General features: G+C 47.9%; 1 protein-coding gene across 3 annotated transcripts in view; it reads left to right on the top strand.

Annotated features, from left to right (window-relative positions):
- Nucleotides 1–18699, top strand: part of MDC1 (mediator of DNA damage checkpoint 1) — a 133462-nt gene that overhangs the window by 74402 nt on the left and 40361 nt on the right. For 2 of the 3 annotated variants that reach the window (XM_069241833.1, XM_069241834.1), the window contains exons 9-10: nucleotides 1695–2807; nucleotides 3475–3587. In XM_069241833.1, coding sequence (XP_069097934.1) covers nucleotides 1695–2807; nucleotides 3475–3587 — 1226 coding nt within the window. The remainder of the gene's footprint in view (nucleotides 1–1694; nucleotides 2808–3474; nucleotides 3588–18699) is intronic. The other variant, XM_069241835.1, reaches the window with a different exon arrangement.

The following is an 18699-nucleotide window of genomic DNA, read 5'->3' as shown; positions in this document are numbered from 1 at the left end:
AACTTACAGTAGCACTTATTCAGCTGTCCCGTTTTTAGATGCCCGCCTGTCCCACAGTATTTTTGTTTTCAGCTTTGAATCGTTGATGGCATCAAAACTAAGTGAACACGCCAAAATAGTTCAAGCTGCTTCAAACCGGTGCTTGGAAAGGCCGCTACTTATTCCTGTCCTACGATGACTACATGTGGACTGCAGCATTTCTAGGAAAGCCTTTTGCTTCTTACCTTTTTCTTTGTTTAGGACAACATTGATTATCTGTGTTTGAGCTATTTTTGGACATTTTCAGTGGCTGAAGATCAATGAGATGGTCTATCATGGGTTACCAGCTGTAGTAGCTTCCACAAATAAATAACGTCACTTGCACAATGACTCTTAGGGTGCATCCGTTTACAGTCATTGCATGTAACTACCAAAGACTACAAAGACATTTTTTATAATTTTAAAGATGGGCCTTTTTTTCAAGACAACTTGATAATAGAAGTATTCAGTCTGGGTTTTTTTTCTACATTGGCTGAACACAGCCTAATGAGAGTCCCACATAAGCATATATTCAAGTTGGAGGTGTGAGGAAGATGAGATCCATTGTATCTCAATTAGTTGATCACAAACCTAGTTTCGAGCAGTGCATTTTGCAGAGAGTACAGATCCTTTTGCTCGTAGTAAGGCGGTGCTGTAGACCATAGAGTATTGTACATTGTGGGGTTTACTGTGACTAAAATGCAAAGCAAGTATGTAAATAGAACAGTTAGGACTAGAAGGCATACTATAGAGTTGTTTTTACACATTAAACATACTTAAAATGTGAGACACAGAAAGAGAGACATTTGTCTAAGTGTCATAACTTTTGATCAAGTTCCAAAAACTAGGATTTATAACCCAGGTTTCCATGTTCTGAGGCCTGCAACTGAACCACTCGGCCACTTTATTTCATTACAAGTAGTGACTGTCACTTGCAATGTTTAGTCCGTTCTCTCCACAAGCTAGTACTGACATCAGTGCAAATGTTTCATGAAGTGCTATTGTTTTCATATTCTTTTTTCTTTCTGGTGAATATTTATGGTTTACCCTCTTTTGTTCTTTAGGTGATGGTCATTCTTTCTTTGTGAATGCTTATTTTGTGTTCTTTAGGTGATGGTTATTCTTTCTTTGTGAATGCTGATTTTGTGTTCACTTTTCAATTATATGCTTTGCTAAGGTTTGTGTTGTTGATAGCAAATTCAGTCTGCCGTCGATGTTTGCTGAGACCTTGCTCCCCTACTGATCAGTGGTGTTTAATATCCCCAGTCTCTTAGTCTGGACACCAGATCTGCAGTGGATGAATTGGTCATGAGAGGGCACTCTCCTCATCTGGGTAGTGCTTCTGATTTCATTCTTTAAGTTGAGAAAAAGGTAAAGCAGCCCCAGGTGTCATCCATATAATTCAGAGGTGGCAGGAGGTCAACACTGGTGGCCCTTAAAAAAATGTTATCCACCAGAATTGTATAGATCCCTGCCTGAAGGCAGTCATTGGAATAGTTGAATAAGTTGTCAGTTTTAATGTTCTTCCTGGGTAGTTTGTCTTGTATCTAACACTTAAGTCTTGACAAGTTGTGATTTTTGTTGTTGTTGTTGCCCAAAGTCAATTTGGTAACCGGAGAGTATGTGGCCTCATTTGCCAGCGATCAACCCACGTCTCTTTTTCACCTTCCTCACAGTCTGCACCTCTTCAGAGAAGGAGGACCTCTCGGATGAGGAACAGTTCGCAGTGGCTGAGACTCAGTCATTTCTCAGGGGACCGGACATCAGTGACATCGATTTAGAAGACGAACCAACTCAAGCTTTCTTTGTGGGAGGCGGAACCAGGCTACAGGGCCCCTCCACATCTACACAGAAGGTGGCTGGCAGTGTGACAAGGATAGCAAGTAACGACGCACTAATCGCACATTCCATTGAAGTGGAGAAAGAAGAGGAGGAGGCAACGACTCTTGCAGAAGCAGAGACACAGCTTTTTTTTAATGACAACTTAGAAGCAGCACCAGGCGGACCTATTAGGCCCCCGGAGGACCCCTCTCAGGATGAAACCCAGCCCATAGCACTTTATCTTGGCCTCCAAGCTGGCCATACTCAGCCTACAGAAGCCTGCACTTCAAGCCCTGTCCAGAGGGTGACCCAACCCCTGCTTGTCCGTGAGACTCACCAAGGGCAGCAGTCCCCACTACAGCATAGGGCCACAGCCAGAGGCAATTCCCAAACCAACAAAAATGTGTTCACAGTGAACCCCATTAAGGGTCCTGCTCCTTCCATGGAGAAGACAATCGCATTCTGTGCAGATAGTGCCTCTCTCCTGGAAAGCCAGGAGCCACAGAAACAATCTGTGGAATCAGGCCAACCAGACGAGTCCACTCAGCACCTCAGCCTGATTCTGTCAGAAGAACCTACTCAGGCCTACTCAATAGATGTGTCTGAGGAGGTGCATCCTGAGCCATCACTGGAGCCCACTGGCTCAAAGCATGCAGAGCTGAGTAGCAACTTAGGGAATGCTGAAGAGATCAGCATGTTGCCCAAGGTGTGTCTTGATGGAGTTGTAGCCAAGGCATCCATTGAAGAAGACGGTGCTCCCACACAAACTTTAGAATCACCAGTCCATGATGGTGAGGCATCTTCTGAACTGGCACCAAATCAGGAAACTGCAGCCAACCCAAGCATTCTGCCACAGATCAGCCAAGCTTCTGAACCCTCAGATGTGGGGAGTGCCAGTGCACAAGAAGTACAACCCAGATCTGATCATTCTACACATGCGAAGAAGAAACAGCCCTCACTGGCAAAACGTGAGTTGGGGGAAGCAAGGGTTGGTGGAGGGTTTGTTTCAGTGCAGATTTTGTGATTTGTATCTTTCATTCGGTGGCGGGTGATCTGGCTTTTGAAATGGTCACTTGCGAAAAGCAGGCAGTGAATCCAGGCGGCACCGATTTGGTTTTGTAAATGCACTTAATGTGAAATATTTTCTTGGTGGGTAACTCTCAGCAAGGGGTGTTGATGGAACAATATGAGTAGTGTCTTAGTTGCAAAAATCTGGCAATGTTTCAGGAAGTATTGATGACAATTGAGGTATTGTGTTGTAGAATTCTTGCACCTGGGAGGAATGCTGAGGAGCAAAAATCTCAATGGGTAGATCACATTTTGAGAGAATGGTGGCAAAGAGCTGTGTAATGGCAAAGCAGCAGTACTGAAGTATTGTCTCCAGATGTAGTTTCCTAGCACCGTGAGAGCCTGGAATAGGAGGGGATGATGCTGGTCTGGGGTGGGGCAAGAACTCAGTATTATCTTAGCAGTAAAGGCAGAGAGTCCTCCTTAGAAGTCTCGTGTTGATGTTCTTGAACTTTGCATATTGGTAGTTTGCCATCGCCCTTTTTCTCTTTCCGCCTCTTTACTTTTTTACTACAAACTATAAGGCAGATAGACATCAAGAGTGGTTTCCCTTCCTCTTATTTGTAGGAGGCAGGAAGAAGAAGGCCACAGTGGAGGAGGATGCGGAAGCCACAACTTCAGGACCCACACCAGAACCTGCAGAGGTTTCCACGCCTCCTGCTAAGAACGAGACCACACAGGTGCGTGCAAAGGGTAAATGTACAGTCATGCAGGGAGAAACGCGTTTCATGGGACTGATTGAAGCAAAAACGGAGGAGTAGCTGATCTCACTAATTCATGAGCAAATTCCAAGACTGAGTTGGGTGTTGATGCTTTTAGCTTTCTAACCACATACTCAGCCAAACCATCAGTGTTCACTGAGCACGTCAGTTACTGCTTCTGAATATTTGAGTGGTTTCAAATGGTACCAGATAGTTCAGGGGCAATGAGCCAAAAGGTGCACAACGGTAATATCATATTCAAATCTATTGTGTAATGCAAATAGTGTCCAAAAAATATTGCATGAATATTGTGGAAAAGAATATCACAGGTAACAAAGTTGTGTTTTTTCAAGTCCGTTTTAATATAGTATTGACTATACATTTTTCATAATTTTGTGACTTTTTATGATTTTTTGTGTTGTATGTTATGTTTCTGTAAACTGTATTGAGTTATTTTTGTTTTGGTAATATTTGTAAAATGTAGTTTTTGAGTTTCTTAATTTTTTTAATTATTGGTGGGTTGCTGGGTTTGAGATTTATTAAAAATATATTTTAAACTTGTTATATTTGAGCAGTTTATTTTTGCAAATTTTTTTTTTGTTTCATTGGGTATTTAGATTAATGACGTAAATTATTTAAATAGATTTTCTTTAATTCAAGGTGCTACATTTCTTTTTTTTTCTTTTGTTTTTTTTTCTTTTTTTTTTAAATATTCACCGCCTGGTTTGGAATTTTCCAGATGGGTAATCCATCAAAAACATGATGGATATCGTGTCTGCCTTATTACAAGTGTATATCCAAATGCACCTGTAGAAAGGTTGATGAGACATCTGACCATTAATGTCTTTTTTTTCTATTTCTTAAGATTCATTTAATTTTTTCATATTACTTCAGAATTTTTTGCAGGGAGTTGGGATTGCAGCAGAGTAGGATGGGAAGTGTTTTTACTTTTTTTGTGTTATTGGTTAATATTTTAATTGGTTATTTTTTTAATAAGTACATTTATTATTGAAATACATTTTATTAGTATCTGGTTGTTACAGAAATTGGAAATATTGTTTTAAATTCCTTTTTTACGTGTATTTCGATTGAGTGTTTTTTGATAATATTCATTTTAATATTGTGTTTAGTTAAAAATCAAATATTTTACATTCATCATATTTTCCAACACTTTCCCTAAAATTGGTTAGGTTAGAGTGGGACTATTTAATCTCACCACTCCAAAGTCCAACACTTTCCTCACCGTTGCTTTGGTTGGAGAATGAATATATGTTGCTTAGGTTGGAATGGAAAGAGTAAGGTGGCCATTATGACAATGGTGGTGACTGTTAAAGTGGTGGTAATTACTGCCAAATTATGACCATGATGGTAATAGATCCCATAGACAGCCAATGTACCACACCAACCACCAGGTTGTAAACACCACTGACCACGGCGGTAGCCATCAACAGCCAGGCAGAAGACAAGGTACCGCCCACCATATTATGACATAGCAAACTGCCACGGTATCAACGCCATCAAAAGCCTGGCAGAAACAGAACATAGAAGACGAAAGACTCGCCATCAAAGACACAGAGAAGATCAACGCCACTATGGAACCTGAACTTCGTCTTCCCGATGCTCATCTATGCCATGCTCCACCTGGAACACCAAAGCCGCCGCCGCCGACGGTGAGTTCAGTCGCCTAGCACACGAGGGAGGGAGGAAAAGGAGAGTGACACACACACAGAACACACCACACACACCATACACACCACACACACAATCAGCTGCAGAGGAAAAGCAGTCCCACAGAACACACATCATACTAATGCAAGGACAACATTTAGCCAGAACTGATAGTGTAATCTGATGCCAACAGCCACCATATTGTCCATGTGAAAAGAGATATTTGAGTCACTGTTGAGAAAGGGCCAGTGGCAAGTCCAAAGTACAAAAGGCCCACATGGCATAGTCCAAGGCCCAACTTGTTCCTTGACGAAATCCGCACTACACTGTGCATGGGCATCATGTTGGGAATGGCCAGGCACCTCAGGGGGAAGTGGGGTTGTGGGGCACCTCAGCTGAAGTGGGGAACTTGCCCACTGGTTCTGGGGGGGCTTCATGCCCATTTCTCTTTGCTGGGGAGTGCAAGGTCACAGTCTCTGAGGTGGGGGAACTTGCCCACTAGTTCTGAAGGGCACTCCATGCCTATTTCCCTTTGCTGGGGAGTACAAGGTCACAGTCTCTGAGGTGGGGAACTTGCCCACTGGTTCTGGAGGGGGCACCTTGTACAGTCCCTGGAGGGTGGCCTACATGCCCTCTGCAGGAGGTGAGGGCTGCTGTGTCCCAGCCTGAGGTGAGGGCTGCTGTGTCCCAGCCTGAGGTGAGGGCTGCTGTGTCCCAGCCTGAGGTGAGGGCTGCTGTGTCCCAGCCTGAGGTGAGGGCGCTGCTTGCCCACTGCTGTTGGTGGGGATACCTTGCCAGCCTCTGCTGGTGGTGAGGGCTCCTTGCCCACTGCTGTTGGCGGGGACCTCTTGCCTCTCTTAGTTGGTGGAGTGAGAACCTTCCCATTCTTGGCTGGTGGAGTGAGAACCTTCCCATTCTTGGCTGGTGGAGTGAGAACCTTCCCATTCTTGGCTGGTGGAGTGAGAACCTTCCCATTCTTGGCTGGTGGAGTGAGAACCTTCCCTCTCTTGGCTGGTGGAGTGAGATCCTTCCCTCTCTTGGCTGGTGGAGTGGGATCCTTCCCTCTCTTGGCTGGTGGAGTGGGATCCTTCCCCCTCTTGGCCGGTGGAGTGGGATCCTTCCCTCTCTTGGCTGGTGAAGTGGGATCCATCCCTTTCTCGCCTCCACAACAAGGAGGTGCCTCCACTGTCCCCATGGACTGTTTGGCCGAGGTGCTTGGCTGGGCTGGGTTTTTGGGACCCTACTCTTACGGGCAGGACGGGGATGGGTGGGTATAGGGGAGGGAAGAGGCCAAGTTGACCAAGGAAAAGCTTCTTAGGGACTGTGGGGCAGGATGTGAGTGGAGGTTGAGGGAAGTGGTTGTTGGAGGTGTATGTCTGCTGGACTTGGGTGCAGGTGCATGGGCAGTGTGCTGATGTGAGGTGGATGGCTGTTGGGTGTCTGAGTGCGTGCGTTTGTGTCTCTTGGGGAGGGGGGCCAGACAGGATGGGAGATGACACAGGATGTGTGGATGGATGTTGTGGAGGTGTCTGCCAGTGAGGTGTGTGTGCTGCTTAGTGTGGTGATGGTGGTGGCTGTTGATGTAGTGCATGCAGGTGTGAGTGCGGATGTGACAGTGACGGAGGAGAAGGGGGATTCAGTGGAGGTAGTGGATGTTGTTGTGTGAGCAACTGTCTGTTGTCTGTGTGAGTGCTTGTGGCCTGAAGTGTGCTGCCTGTGTTTCTGTGCCACTCTTGTGTGATGTTTTGTGTGCATGCTTGTCTGTATGTGTGCATGGGATGGGTTGGGGTTGAGGAGATTGGGACTGGGAAGTGGTAGTTGGAGGGGGGACGGTAGGAACAGGGACAATGGCTGCCATCAGAGAGGAGGCCAGAGCCTGGGACGATCCCTTTTGGGCCACCAATCCACAGTGAATGCCCTCCAGGAATGCATTGCATTGCTGAATCTGTGATGCCAGCCCCTGGATGGCATTCACAATGGTTGACTGCCCTACAGAGATGGATCTCAGGAGGTCAATAGCCTCCTCACTGAGGGCAGCAGGGCTGACTGGGGCAGGGCCTGAGGTGCCTGGGGCGAAGGAGATGCCCCCCCTCCTGGGTGAGCGGGCACAGGCAACTCGGTGAGGGGCTACTGGGAGGGCGGTGCTGGTACGGGGGTGGCAGTTGTGCCTGTAGCTGGGGTGGTCCCAGAGGTGTCCCCACCACTAGGGAGCTTCCATTGTAGGAAGAGTCAGAGTCCGTGTTGTCACCCCCTGTCTCCGCGGTGGTGCTCCCCTCGCCCTCTGTCCCACTGGCCCCCTCGCCATTGGTGGACTCTGCCTCCTGGGTCCTGTGGGATGCCGCTCCCTCTGTCGCGGGTGCCCCTGCTCCTCCGCCAGATGATGCTAATTCACACATGGACAGGATGACAGAAGAAACAAGCATTTGCAATGCACTAGGGTCTCGCATTTGTCGGAGTTACAACTGTTCACAGTTGTAAACTCCCAACCGGATTTTCCCTCCATTAAAAGAAGAAAAAAAAGCGCGATCGCGCTGTACAGTTTACCGGCAATAGTGCATTAACGAAGCGCTCGACTTCTGCCCAGCGAGATCGCGCTCTGAAAAAAGAGAAAAAGTAGTCCACAACCCCAGTGAGCCTCGCATGTTTTCCGTACTTGGTCGCTGCGCTCGAGGAGGGCTAACCACGGAAAAAGCATGACGTATGCGTGCCTTCCACTAATAAAAAGAAGCAAATTCTAACAGGCAAGCCAACTTGCCAATGAAAGACACTGATGTGACGTCGACGGGGCTCCGAGCCCTTTTCTAATACCTTAAGCGTCTCGCTGCGATACGCATGCGCTAGCGCATGCGACGCAAGCTCAATCCTAAAAAGGGGGGGGGAGAAAGGGAGCACTGGGTCACTTACAGCATCACCACCACAGATGGCATACACATTACCATCAGTTACAAGATTGAGCACCATGCATCGCACTGGCATTCCATTGGCTAGGTACCACAGCAAGATTTGAGCCAACCCCTGCCAGCTGCACCCCGTCTGGTAGTCACTAGGCCTGTCTGACATGGAATGCAACCTAGCTATGTTACCAGATTTTGCAATACACCCGTTACCCTTGAGCTGGATCGGGCTGCAATGTCTGAGCTGGCATTAAGGGGCACCCACTAAATTACATCCACCACCAGGATCCCATGCCACCTACTAATTATAGGTTCGATGGCATCTGTCGCTGTAGATACACATGGTATGCATGAGCTCGCCATCTGGTGTTGGGTCGGAGTGTTACAAGTTGTTTTTCTTCGAAGAAGTGTTTTCGAGTCACGGGACCGAGTGACTCCTCCTTCTGTGCTCATTGCGCATGGGCGTCGACTCCATCTTCGATTGTTTTCTTTCCGCCATCGGGTTCGGACGTGTTCCTGTCGCTCCGGGTTTCGGAACGGAAAGATAGCTGAAAACGGAAGATTTTCGACGGTATCGTTGCGATCCGGTTCGAGATAGACACATACGACGACGCGTTGAACATCGAAGCGCTTCGGTACCCTTCGGGGTAGATTTCGGCACCCCGTCGGGGCCTAGTCGGCCCGACCGCGTGGAGAACAACGCCGATGGAACGGACCCCGTTTCGATTCTGCCCCGAATGCCACAACAAATATCCTTATACGGACCTACACTCGGTCTGTAACCTGTGCCTGTCACCCGAGCACAGCGAAGAATCCTGTGAGGCCTGTCGGGCGTTCCGGTCCCGAAAAACTCTGCGCGACCGTCGAGCGAGAAGACTGCAGATGGCGTCCACGCCAAAGGAGCGTCGACAGTTCGAGACAGAAGAGGAACAGGAGGAATCCTTTTCCATCCAGGATTCAGACTCCGACGAGCTAGACTCTACAAAAACTGTGAGTAAGACGTCGAGATCAGAACTTAAAAAAGGAAAAAAAGCCCAGGGGACGCCACTGCCAACCGGCCATGGCTCCACCCAAATTCTCGGTGACCAACAATCGGCACCGAAAAAGGCCCATTCAGTGTCGAGATCGTCCGACTTCGGTCGAGACACCGGCACGCAGCCTCCTCGGGACCGAGAGAGTGCTAAACAGAAGCATCGACACCGAGAGTTCGGTGTCCACACGGATCGACGCCGAGACAGTGGCGACGAAGACTATAGAGGCCAAGAATTTTCGGCACAGAAAAAGAGGAAGGTTACCTCGGAGCCGAAAAAACAATCAACAGGGTTTTCGGAGCCGAAAGCGACATCAGACCCTGTTTCAGGCTCCTATACTGAAGAGCATTCTATGTCTTCACAAATGAAGAAACATAGATTTGAACAAGAACTGCAATCCACTGACGTGGATCACACGCAAAAGCGTATCTTTATTCAGCAGGGGACTGGGAAGATCAGTACCCTTCCACCTGTCAAACGAAAGAGAACGCTTCAGTTTACTCCTCAGCAACAAACAGCACAAAAGGTAACACCTCCTCCCTCGCCTCCACCTGTAACTCCGGCTTCGCCAACTTACACCCCGTCACATTCGCCAGCTCACACCGCCATGAGCCACGATGACCAAGATCAGGATGCGTGGGACTTGTACGACGCACCAGTGTCTGATAACAGCCCAGACACATACCCAACTAGGCCATCACCACCGGAAGACAGCACAGCCTACTCACAAGTGGTGGCTAGAGCAGCACTATTCCATAATGTGGAACTACACTCGGAACAAGTAGAGGATGATTTTTTATTTAACACCCTCTCTTCAACCCACAGCTCCTACCAAAGCCTGCCGATGCTCCCAGGCATGCTACGCCATGCAAAGGACATTTTCAAGGAGCCAGTTAAAAGTAGGGCAGTGACGCCTAGGGTGGACAAAAAGTATAAGGCGCCTCCTACGGACCCTGTATTCATCACCTCTCAGCTACCACCAGATTCTGTGGTGGTAGGGGCTGCCAGAAAACGGGCAAATTCACACACTTCTGGGGATGCACCTCCCCCAGATAAAGAAAGCAGGAAGTTCGATGCAGCCGGGAAGAGGGTTGCTGTCCAAGCAGCAAACCAGTGGCGCATCGCAAATTCACAAGCGCTGCTAGCGCGATACGACAGAGCCCACTGGGATGAGATGCAGCATCTCATTGAACATCTCCCAAAAGATCTGCAAAAAAGAGCAAAACAGGTTGTTGAGGAGGGTCAAAACATTTCAAACAATCAAATACGCTCCTCCATGGATGCAGCAGACACGGCCGCAAGGACCATTAATACGTCGGTTACCATCCGTAGGCACGCATGGCTCAGAACGTCTGGATTCAAGCCAGAAATTCAGCAGGCAGTGCTTAACATGCCAGTAAACGAAAAACTTCTGTTCGGTTCGGAGGTCGACACAGCCATAGAAAAGCTCAAGAAGGACACTCACACTGCCAAGGCCATGGGCGCACTCTACTCCCCGCAGAGCAGAGGATCTTATAACACCTTCCGCAAAACACCTTTTAGAGGAGGGTTTCGGGGTCAGGCCACACAAGCTAGCACCTCACAGTCCGCACCGCCCACCTACCAGGGACAGTACAGGGGAGGTTTTCGGGGCCAGTATAGAGGGGGGCAATTCCCTAGGAATAGAGGAAGATTTCAAAGCCCCAAAACCACTACCAACAAGCAGTGACTCACACGTCACTCACCCCTCCCACACAACACCAGTGGGGGGGAGGATACGTCAATATTACGAAGCATGGGACAAAATAACTACAGACACATGGGTCCTAGCAATTATCCAACATGGTTATTGCATAGAATTCCTGCAATTCCCTCCAGACATACCACCAAAATCACAAGATTTATCAAAATACCATTCACAGCTTCTAGAGATAGAAGTTCAAGCACTACTGCAAAAAAATGCAATAGAATTAGTACCAAGCACACAAATAAACACAGGAGTTTATTCACTGTACTTCTTGATACCAAAAAAGGACGAAACACTGAGACCAATTCTAGACCTCAGAGTAGTAAACACATTCATCAAATCAGACCACTTTCACATGGTCACACTACAAGAAGTGTTACCATTGCTCAAAAAACACAACTACATGACAACCCTAGACCTCAAAGACGCATATTTCCATATACCAATACATCAATCACACAGGAAATATCTAAGGTTTGTATTCAAAGGAATACATTACCAATTCAAAGTATTGCCTTTTGGTTTAACAACCGCTCCAAGAGTATTCACAAAATGCCTAGCAGTAGTCGCTGCACACATCAGAAGGCAGCAAATACATGTGTTCCCGTATCTAGACGACTGGCTAATCAAAACCAGTTCGCTCACACAATGCTCAAACCACACAAATCAAGTCATACAAACCCTCTACAAACTAGGGTTCACCGTCAACTTTGCAAAATCAAACATTCTGCCAAGCAAAGTACAGCAATATCTAGGAGCCATAATAGACACGACAAAAGGAGTAGCAACGCCAACTCCACAAAGGATCCACAATTTCAACAGAGTCATTCAACACATGTCTCCAAACCAAACAATACAAGCAAGAACAATACTACAGCTCCTAGGCATGATGTCCTCATGCATAGCCATTGTCCCAAACGCAAGACTGCACATGAGGCCCTTACAACAGTGCCTAGCCTCACAGTGGTCTCAAGCACAGGGTCACCTTCTAGATCTGGTGTTGCTAGACCGCGAAACTTACCTCTCGCTTCTATGGTGGAACAGTATAAATTTAAACATAGGGCGGCCTTTCCAAGACCCAGTGCCACAGTACGTAATAACAACAGATGCTTCCATGACAGGGTGGGGAGCACATCTCAATCAACACAACATAAGAGGACAATGGAACATACATCAAACAAAACTGCATATAAATCATCTAGAATTATTAGCAGTTTTTCAAGCACTAAAAGCTTTCCAACCAATCATAACCCACAAATACATCCTTGTCAAAACAGACAACATGACAACGATGTATTATCTAAACAAACAAGGAGGAACACATTCAACGCAGTTAAGCTTGTTAGCTCAAAAAATATGGAAGTGGGCAATCCACCATCAAATTGGTCTAATAGCACAGTTTATTCCGGGGATCCAGAATCAGCTGGCAGACAATCTCTCTCGAGATCACCAGCAAGTCCACGAATGGGAAATCCACCCACAGATTCTGAACACCTACTTCACACTCTGGGGAACACCACAAATAGACTTATTTGCAACAAAAGAGAACGCAAAATGCCAAAACTTCGCGTCCAGATACCCACACAAGCAATCCCAAGGCAATGCCCTATGGATGAACTGGTCAGGAATATTTGCTTACGCTTTTCCTCCTCTCCCTCTCCTTCCTTACCTAGTAAACAAATTGAGTCAAAACAAACTCAAACTCATTTTAATAGCACCAACGTGGGCAAGACAACCCTGGTACACAACACTGCTAGATCTGTCTGTAGTACCACACATCAAACTGCCCAACAAACCAGATCTGTTAACGCAACACAACCAACAGATCAGACACCCGGACCCAGCATCGCTGAATCTAGCAATCTGGCTCCTGAAATCCTAGAATTCGGACACTTACAACTTAGCCAAGAGTGTATGGAAGTCATAAAGCAGGCCAGAAGGCCATCCACTAGACACTGCTACGCAAGTAAGTGGAAAAGATTTGTTTGGTACTGCCATCATAATCAGATACAACCACTAGACGCAACTCCAAAACATATAGTAAATTACTTGCTCCATTTACAAAAAGCAAAGCTAGCCTTCTCTTCTATTAAAATACACCTTGCAGCAATATCTGCATACCTGCAAACTACCTATTCAACTTCCTTGTATAGGATACCAGTTATCAAAGCATTCATAGAAGGGCTTAAAAGAATTATACCACCAAGAACACCACCTGTTCCTTCATGGAACCTAAACGTGGTTCTAACAAGACTCATGGGCCCACCTTTCGAACCCATGCACTCTTGCGGAATACAATTCCTAACCTGGAAAGTTGCCTTTCTCATCGCCATTACATCTCTAAGAAGAGTAAGTGAAATTCAAGCGTTCACAACACAAGAGCCTTTTATACAAATACATAGAAATAAGGTCGTCCTACGACCTAATCCAAAATTTTTACCAAAAGTTATTTCACCATTCCATCTAAATCAAACGGTAGAACTACCAGTTTTTTTCCCACAACCAGATTCTGTGGCTGAAAGAGCACTACATACATTAGATGTCAAAAGAGCATTAATGTACTACATTGACAGAACAAAAAACATCAGAAAAACTAAACAGCTATTTATTGCATTCCAAAAACCTCATGCAGGTAACCCAATATCAAAACAAGGTATAGCCAGATGGATAGTTAAATGCATCCAAATCTGCTACCTTAAAGCAAAAAGACAACTGCCCATTACTCCCAGGGCACATTCAACAAGGAAAAAAGGTGCTTCAATGGCCTTTTTAGGAAACATCCCAATGCAGGAAATATGTAAGGCAGCCACTTGGTCTACGCCTCACACATTCACCAAACACTACTGTATAGATGTGCTAGCCGCACAACAAGCTACAGTAGGTCAAGCTGTATTAAGAACTCTATTTCAGACAACTTCTACTCCTACAGGCTAAACCACCGCTTATGGGGAACTAACTGCTTACTAGTCTATGCATACCATGTGTATCTACAGCGACAGATGCCATCGAACTGAAAATGTCACTTACCCAGTGTACATCTGTTCGTGGCATCAGTCGCTGAGATTCACATGGACCCACCCACCTCCCCGGAAGCCTGTAGCAGTTCAGAAGTTACCTTCAATTTTGTACATTTGTATATATATTATTTAATCCTTTAATAGGTACATACTTACATTTTTCATTGCGCGGGCACTATTACTATAGTACAACTCCTACCTCACCCTCTGCGGGGAAAACAATCGAAGATGGAGTCGACGCCCATGCGCAATGAGCACAGAAGGAGGAGTCACTCGGTCCCGTGACTCGAAAACACTTCTTCGAAGAAAAACAACTTGTAACACTCCGACCCAACACCAGATGGCGAGCTCATGCATACCATGTGAATCTCAGCGACTGATGCCACGAACAGATGTACACTGGGTAAGTGACATTTTCATTCTAAAGCACACTGTACTCACCCCCTTGTGGCTGCTCTGATGCCCTGAAGCACCCATCCAGCTCTGGGTAGCCACCGCCAGTATGCGGGCCATCAGGGGGGTCAGGTTCCGACAGGCACCCCACCCTCGTTGGGAGGCCATCCCTAGCTGGGCCTCCGCGGTCTTCTGGGCCCAGCGTCTCGGGTCCTCCCACCTTTTCCGACAGTGGGTGCTCCGCCTGCTGTAGACCCCCAGGGTCCGCACGTCCTTGGCACGCCACGTCACAATCCGTTCTTCTGATGGGCGCTGACCTGCAGAAGAAACACAGACAGGAGGTCACCACTACACATACAATCCAGACTGTCACACATATGGCCCACAAATCCCATTTCCATCTCCATTGGCACACACATCACCCAGCGCCCACCATGTACACTACCACCACACATACCACCCTCTTCCCCCACCAAATGACACAATGCTTGCACACACATCTCCATGCAAACTTGTCACATGCATTTGCCCAAAGTGTACTCACCTTTTGGTCTGGAGGCCCATACAGCTGTCCATAGTGGGGTAGAACCTCATCCACCAAGCGCTCCAACTCCTCCAAAGAGAAGGCATGGGCTCTTTCCCCGGTCACACGGGCCATGGCAGGATCCAGACACACGTCACAGCAGCACACGCACTGTAGATGTTGTCCTGTGGAAAGTCAGGAATCAAGTGCGGATTCAGATAGAGAATGGCGGTCATGTCCGCGGCGGTGTACACCGTCACCGCTGTCGGTGATCCCCATTGGCCACTGTACTCCATAGAGCCCCATATTAACCAATGAGGAATTGCACAGCAGTGCAAGACCGCCTTCTGCCATGACACATAACATTCGGCAAATTACCTCACTTCCACCTGTCCCTAGATACAGGGCAGGCGGTTGCCATTTCATAGGGGTGGACAACATTCAATTAATCCATAACTGTGGCACTGCTACAATTCGAACATACATTGCCATATCCATTATCCCATCTCATCAGTGCTCAATGTACACTGAGGAGGTGGTTCCATTGTTCAAATTGTGACAGCCTACTCACTCTTGTGTCCCTTAGATACCTACCACTGCGGATGAATAGGAGAAGGAGACAATCCCCCGTGTACAGACCCCTTGCAGACTTGGCTACACTGGAGGAGAGGCATATAATACAGACTGGACAAGGCCACAATCACAGAGCTGTGTGTCCAATTGAAGCCTGATCTGATATCAGCTATCCGTCATCCCACTGGGATACCCCCTCTTGTGCAGGTTCTATCAGTGCTCCATTTCCTGGCAACTAGCTCTTTCCAAGTAACAGTGGGCTTGGCAGGAGGAATGTCACAGCCAATGTTCTCAATCATGCTGGCAAGGGTTTTGTCTGCCTTGCTCAGACACATGTGCAGCTACATTGCTTTCCCCCAGGTGGAAGATTTGGCCACTGTGAAGGCAGGATTCTATGCAATGGGACATATACCCAATATCATTGGGGCGATTGACGGTACACATATTGCGTTTATGCCTCTCCCCCCCAGAAGAGTTTCCACCCACTGAATGAGCAAATAGTGTGCCTGTCGGACAAGTACACCCCCCACGTCACAGCCAAGTATCCTGGGTCTGTGCATGACACCTTCGTCCTGAGGAATAGCAGCATCCCAAATGTGATGGAACAACTACAGAGGCACAGGGTGTGGCTAATAGGTGAGCCAGAGTCCCCACCCAATGTATGTCAGTGTATGCCTTCAGGAGTTATCCCGAATACCATTGTGTAAGGCTAATGTTTTTCCCTCGATACTTGCAGGTGACCCTGGCTACCTAAACCTATCGTGACTCCTGACCCCTGTGAGGAATGCCAGGACAGAGGCTGAGAATCGTTATAATGGTGCACATGGGTGAACCAGGAGAATTATTGAAAGGATCTTCGGCCTCCTGAAGAGCAGGTTCAGATGTCTCCATCTAACAGGTGGATCCCTGTGCTACTCACCCGAAAGGGTCTGCCAGATAAAAGTGGCATGCTGCAAGTGGCACAACCTGGCCCTCAGACGACATGTGCCTTATCTGCAGGAGGAGGAGACTGGAAATGCCCCTGTGGAAGCAGGGGACCCTGAGGACAGTGAGGATAGGGAGGCAGAGGATGAGGATGTGGACACAGAATATCCGTTATACGTCAATACTTCCAATGACGCACAGGTGAGACAGTGTAACTGACCATTCCCCTGACTATTGTTTTATCTGTGTTGCTGTAGCAAGATGGCATTCACTCCCTTTGTACCTCAACTTACTGTCACCTATGGCTTCTCATTTTGCAGATGTTTTTGATATGACAACTGTGTACTGATGTGATGACTACAGACAGCTACAGGTCATTGATTGTATGCTATCACAGTGTTCAGATAATTTGCACAAGATGTGACCGTTTCCATAAATGCACATTTCTATCACATAAAACACTGTCACTCAAGTTGTGTTCAAGGGTGTTTATTGTAGTGCAGATAATTGACAGGATAGTGCAATGGAATGGGGTGGTGGTAGAGGACAGTCCAGGGTATTGTTCCAGTCTGTTTATAGCACAGGTCCAGTGTCCAAGGGGAGCAAAGGCAGTTCAAAGTGGATAAGGTGATAGGGTGGGACACAAGGGGGACATTCAGGAGGGTCTCATTTCCTGGCGGTGGTCTTGGTCTTGCCAAGTGTCTCTGGCTTCTGTCTGGGTTGCAGGGAACGTTTGCGGGGTGGTTCACCTCCTGCAGGGGGAGGGTACTGGTGGCCTGTGGGTCCTCTGGCGGGCCTCCTGCCCACTAGTTGCAGTGTAAGTGGTGGCTGGTCAGTATACTGGCTAGTGGTAGGGGCCTGCTGGTGTGCTGTCCATTCCCTCATGATGTTGGCTATATCTGCCTGCACCCCTGCTATGGAGACCATGTTGGTGTTGAGGGCCTGCAAATCCTCCTTGATCTCCTGATGGTGTTCCTCCTGCAGCCGTTTGTTCTCCTGCATGTTGGTAAGGATCTGGCCCATCTTGTCCTGGGATTGTTGGTAGGCCCCCAGGACAGTGGTGAGTGCCTCCTGGTGAGTTGGTTCCCTGGGCCTGTCCTCCCCCTGGTGCACAGCGGTCCTCCCAGTGTCCCTGTGCCTGTGTCCCCTGAACGGTGTGCCCACTGCCACTGACCCCAGGTCCCTGATTGTCTTGGGGGTGAGGTGTGGACTGGGGTCCTTGTACAGGTGGGCACACTGCTGATTGATTTGTCCTGGGGACAGAGGTGTGAGGACATTGGGTGGGTGTTATGGTGTTGGATACTGATGGGTGTGGCTCTGTGGTGGACTGTGAGTGGGCTGGGGTGGCCGACTGACCAGTGGTCCCTGATGGGCCAGGGTGTTCATCCAGATCCGGAAGTCCAGAGTTACTGTCATCACTGGGGGCATCTTCTGTTGGGGGACTGGAAAGTTGTGGCACCTCCTCGCCGCTGAGATTGGCTGGGGCACCTGTGGGAATGTAAGTGATGTATTATGCTTCATATCTGTGACATATTGTACGTCCCTAGCTTCCCCTCTATTGTTGCTGTTGCCCTGCTGCCTTTGTTTGTGGATGGAGATGTATTGTGTAATTGGTGATGGGTATACATGCCGGGATGGGAGGTCTGTCTAAGCATTGGTATAGCATGCAGTGCTTGGCATTGGGGTTAGTCAGATATGTAGGTGCAGTCTGTGGGATGGAGTGGAGTGGAGTGATGTGAGGGGGTGTGATGGCATGCAGGTGGGGGGGAGGGGGTGATAGGTAGTAAATGTTGACTCACCAGTGTCCAGTCCTCCGGCAACTCCAGTGAGTCCCTCAGGATGCAGGATTGCCTACACTTGCTCCTCCTAAGCAGTGAGCTGTGGAGGAGGAAGTGGGGGACCACCACCAGTCCTCTGGATGGTGAGCTGGTGCCTTTGTGCTACGGAACGTACTTTCCCCCGTAGGTCGTTCCACCTCTTCCTGATGTCGTCCCTTGTTCTTGGATGCTGTCCCACAGCGTTCACCCTGTCCACGATTCTCCCCCATAGCTCCATCTTCCTGGCAATAGATATTTGTGGTACCTGTGCTCCAAACAGCTGTGGTTCTAACCTATTTCCTCCACCACGGCCTGCAACTCCTCATCAGTGAAATGGGGGTGCCTTAGTGGGGACATGGGTGTTTTGTGGTGTGTGTTATGCAGAGGGTGTTGAGTGATGTGGTGGGGTGTGGAATGTGGGGTGCGTGACGGATGTATGGGTGTTTGTGGTGTGTGTGTAGTTGTCTCAGTGGTCTTCGTGTTAGTCTTGTGGCGATTATTGGCATTCGTAAGGGGTTGTTTGTA

This window comes from Pleurodeles waltl, chromosome 6 (genome assembly GCF_031143425.1).
Source record: "Pleurodeles waltl isolate 20211129_DDA chromosome 6, aPleWal1.hap1.20221129, whole genome shotgun sequence".
Lineage (NCBI taxonomy): Eukaryota > Metazoa > Chordata > Amphibia > Caudata > Salamandridae > Pleurodeles > Pleurodeles waltl.
This window is presented reverse-complemented; position numbering and strand designations above follow the sequence as displayed.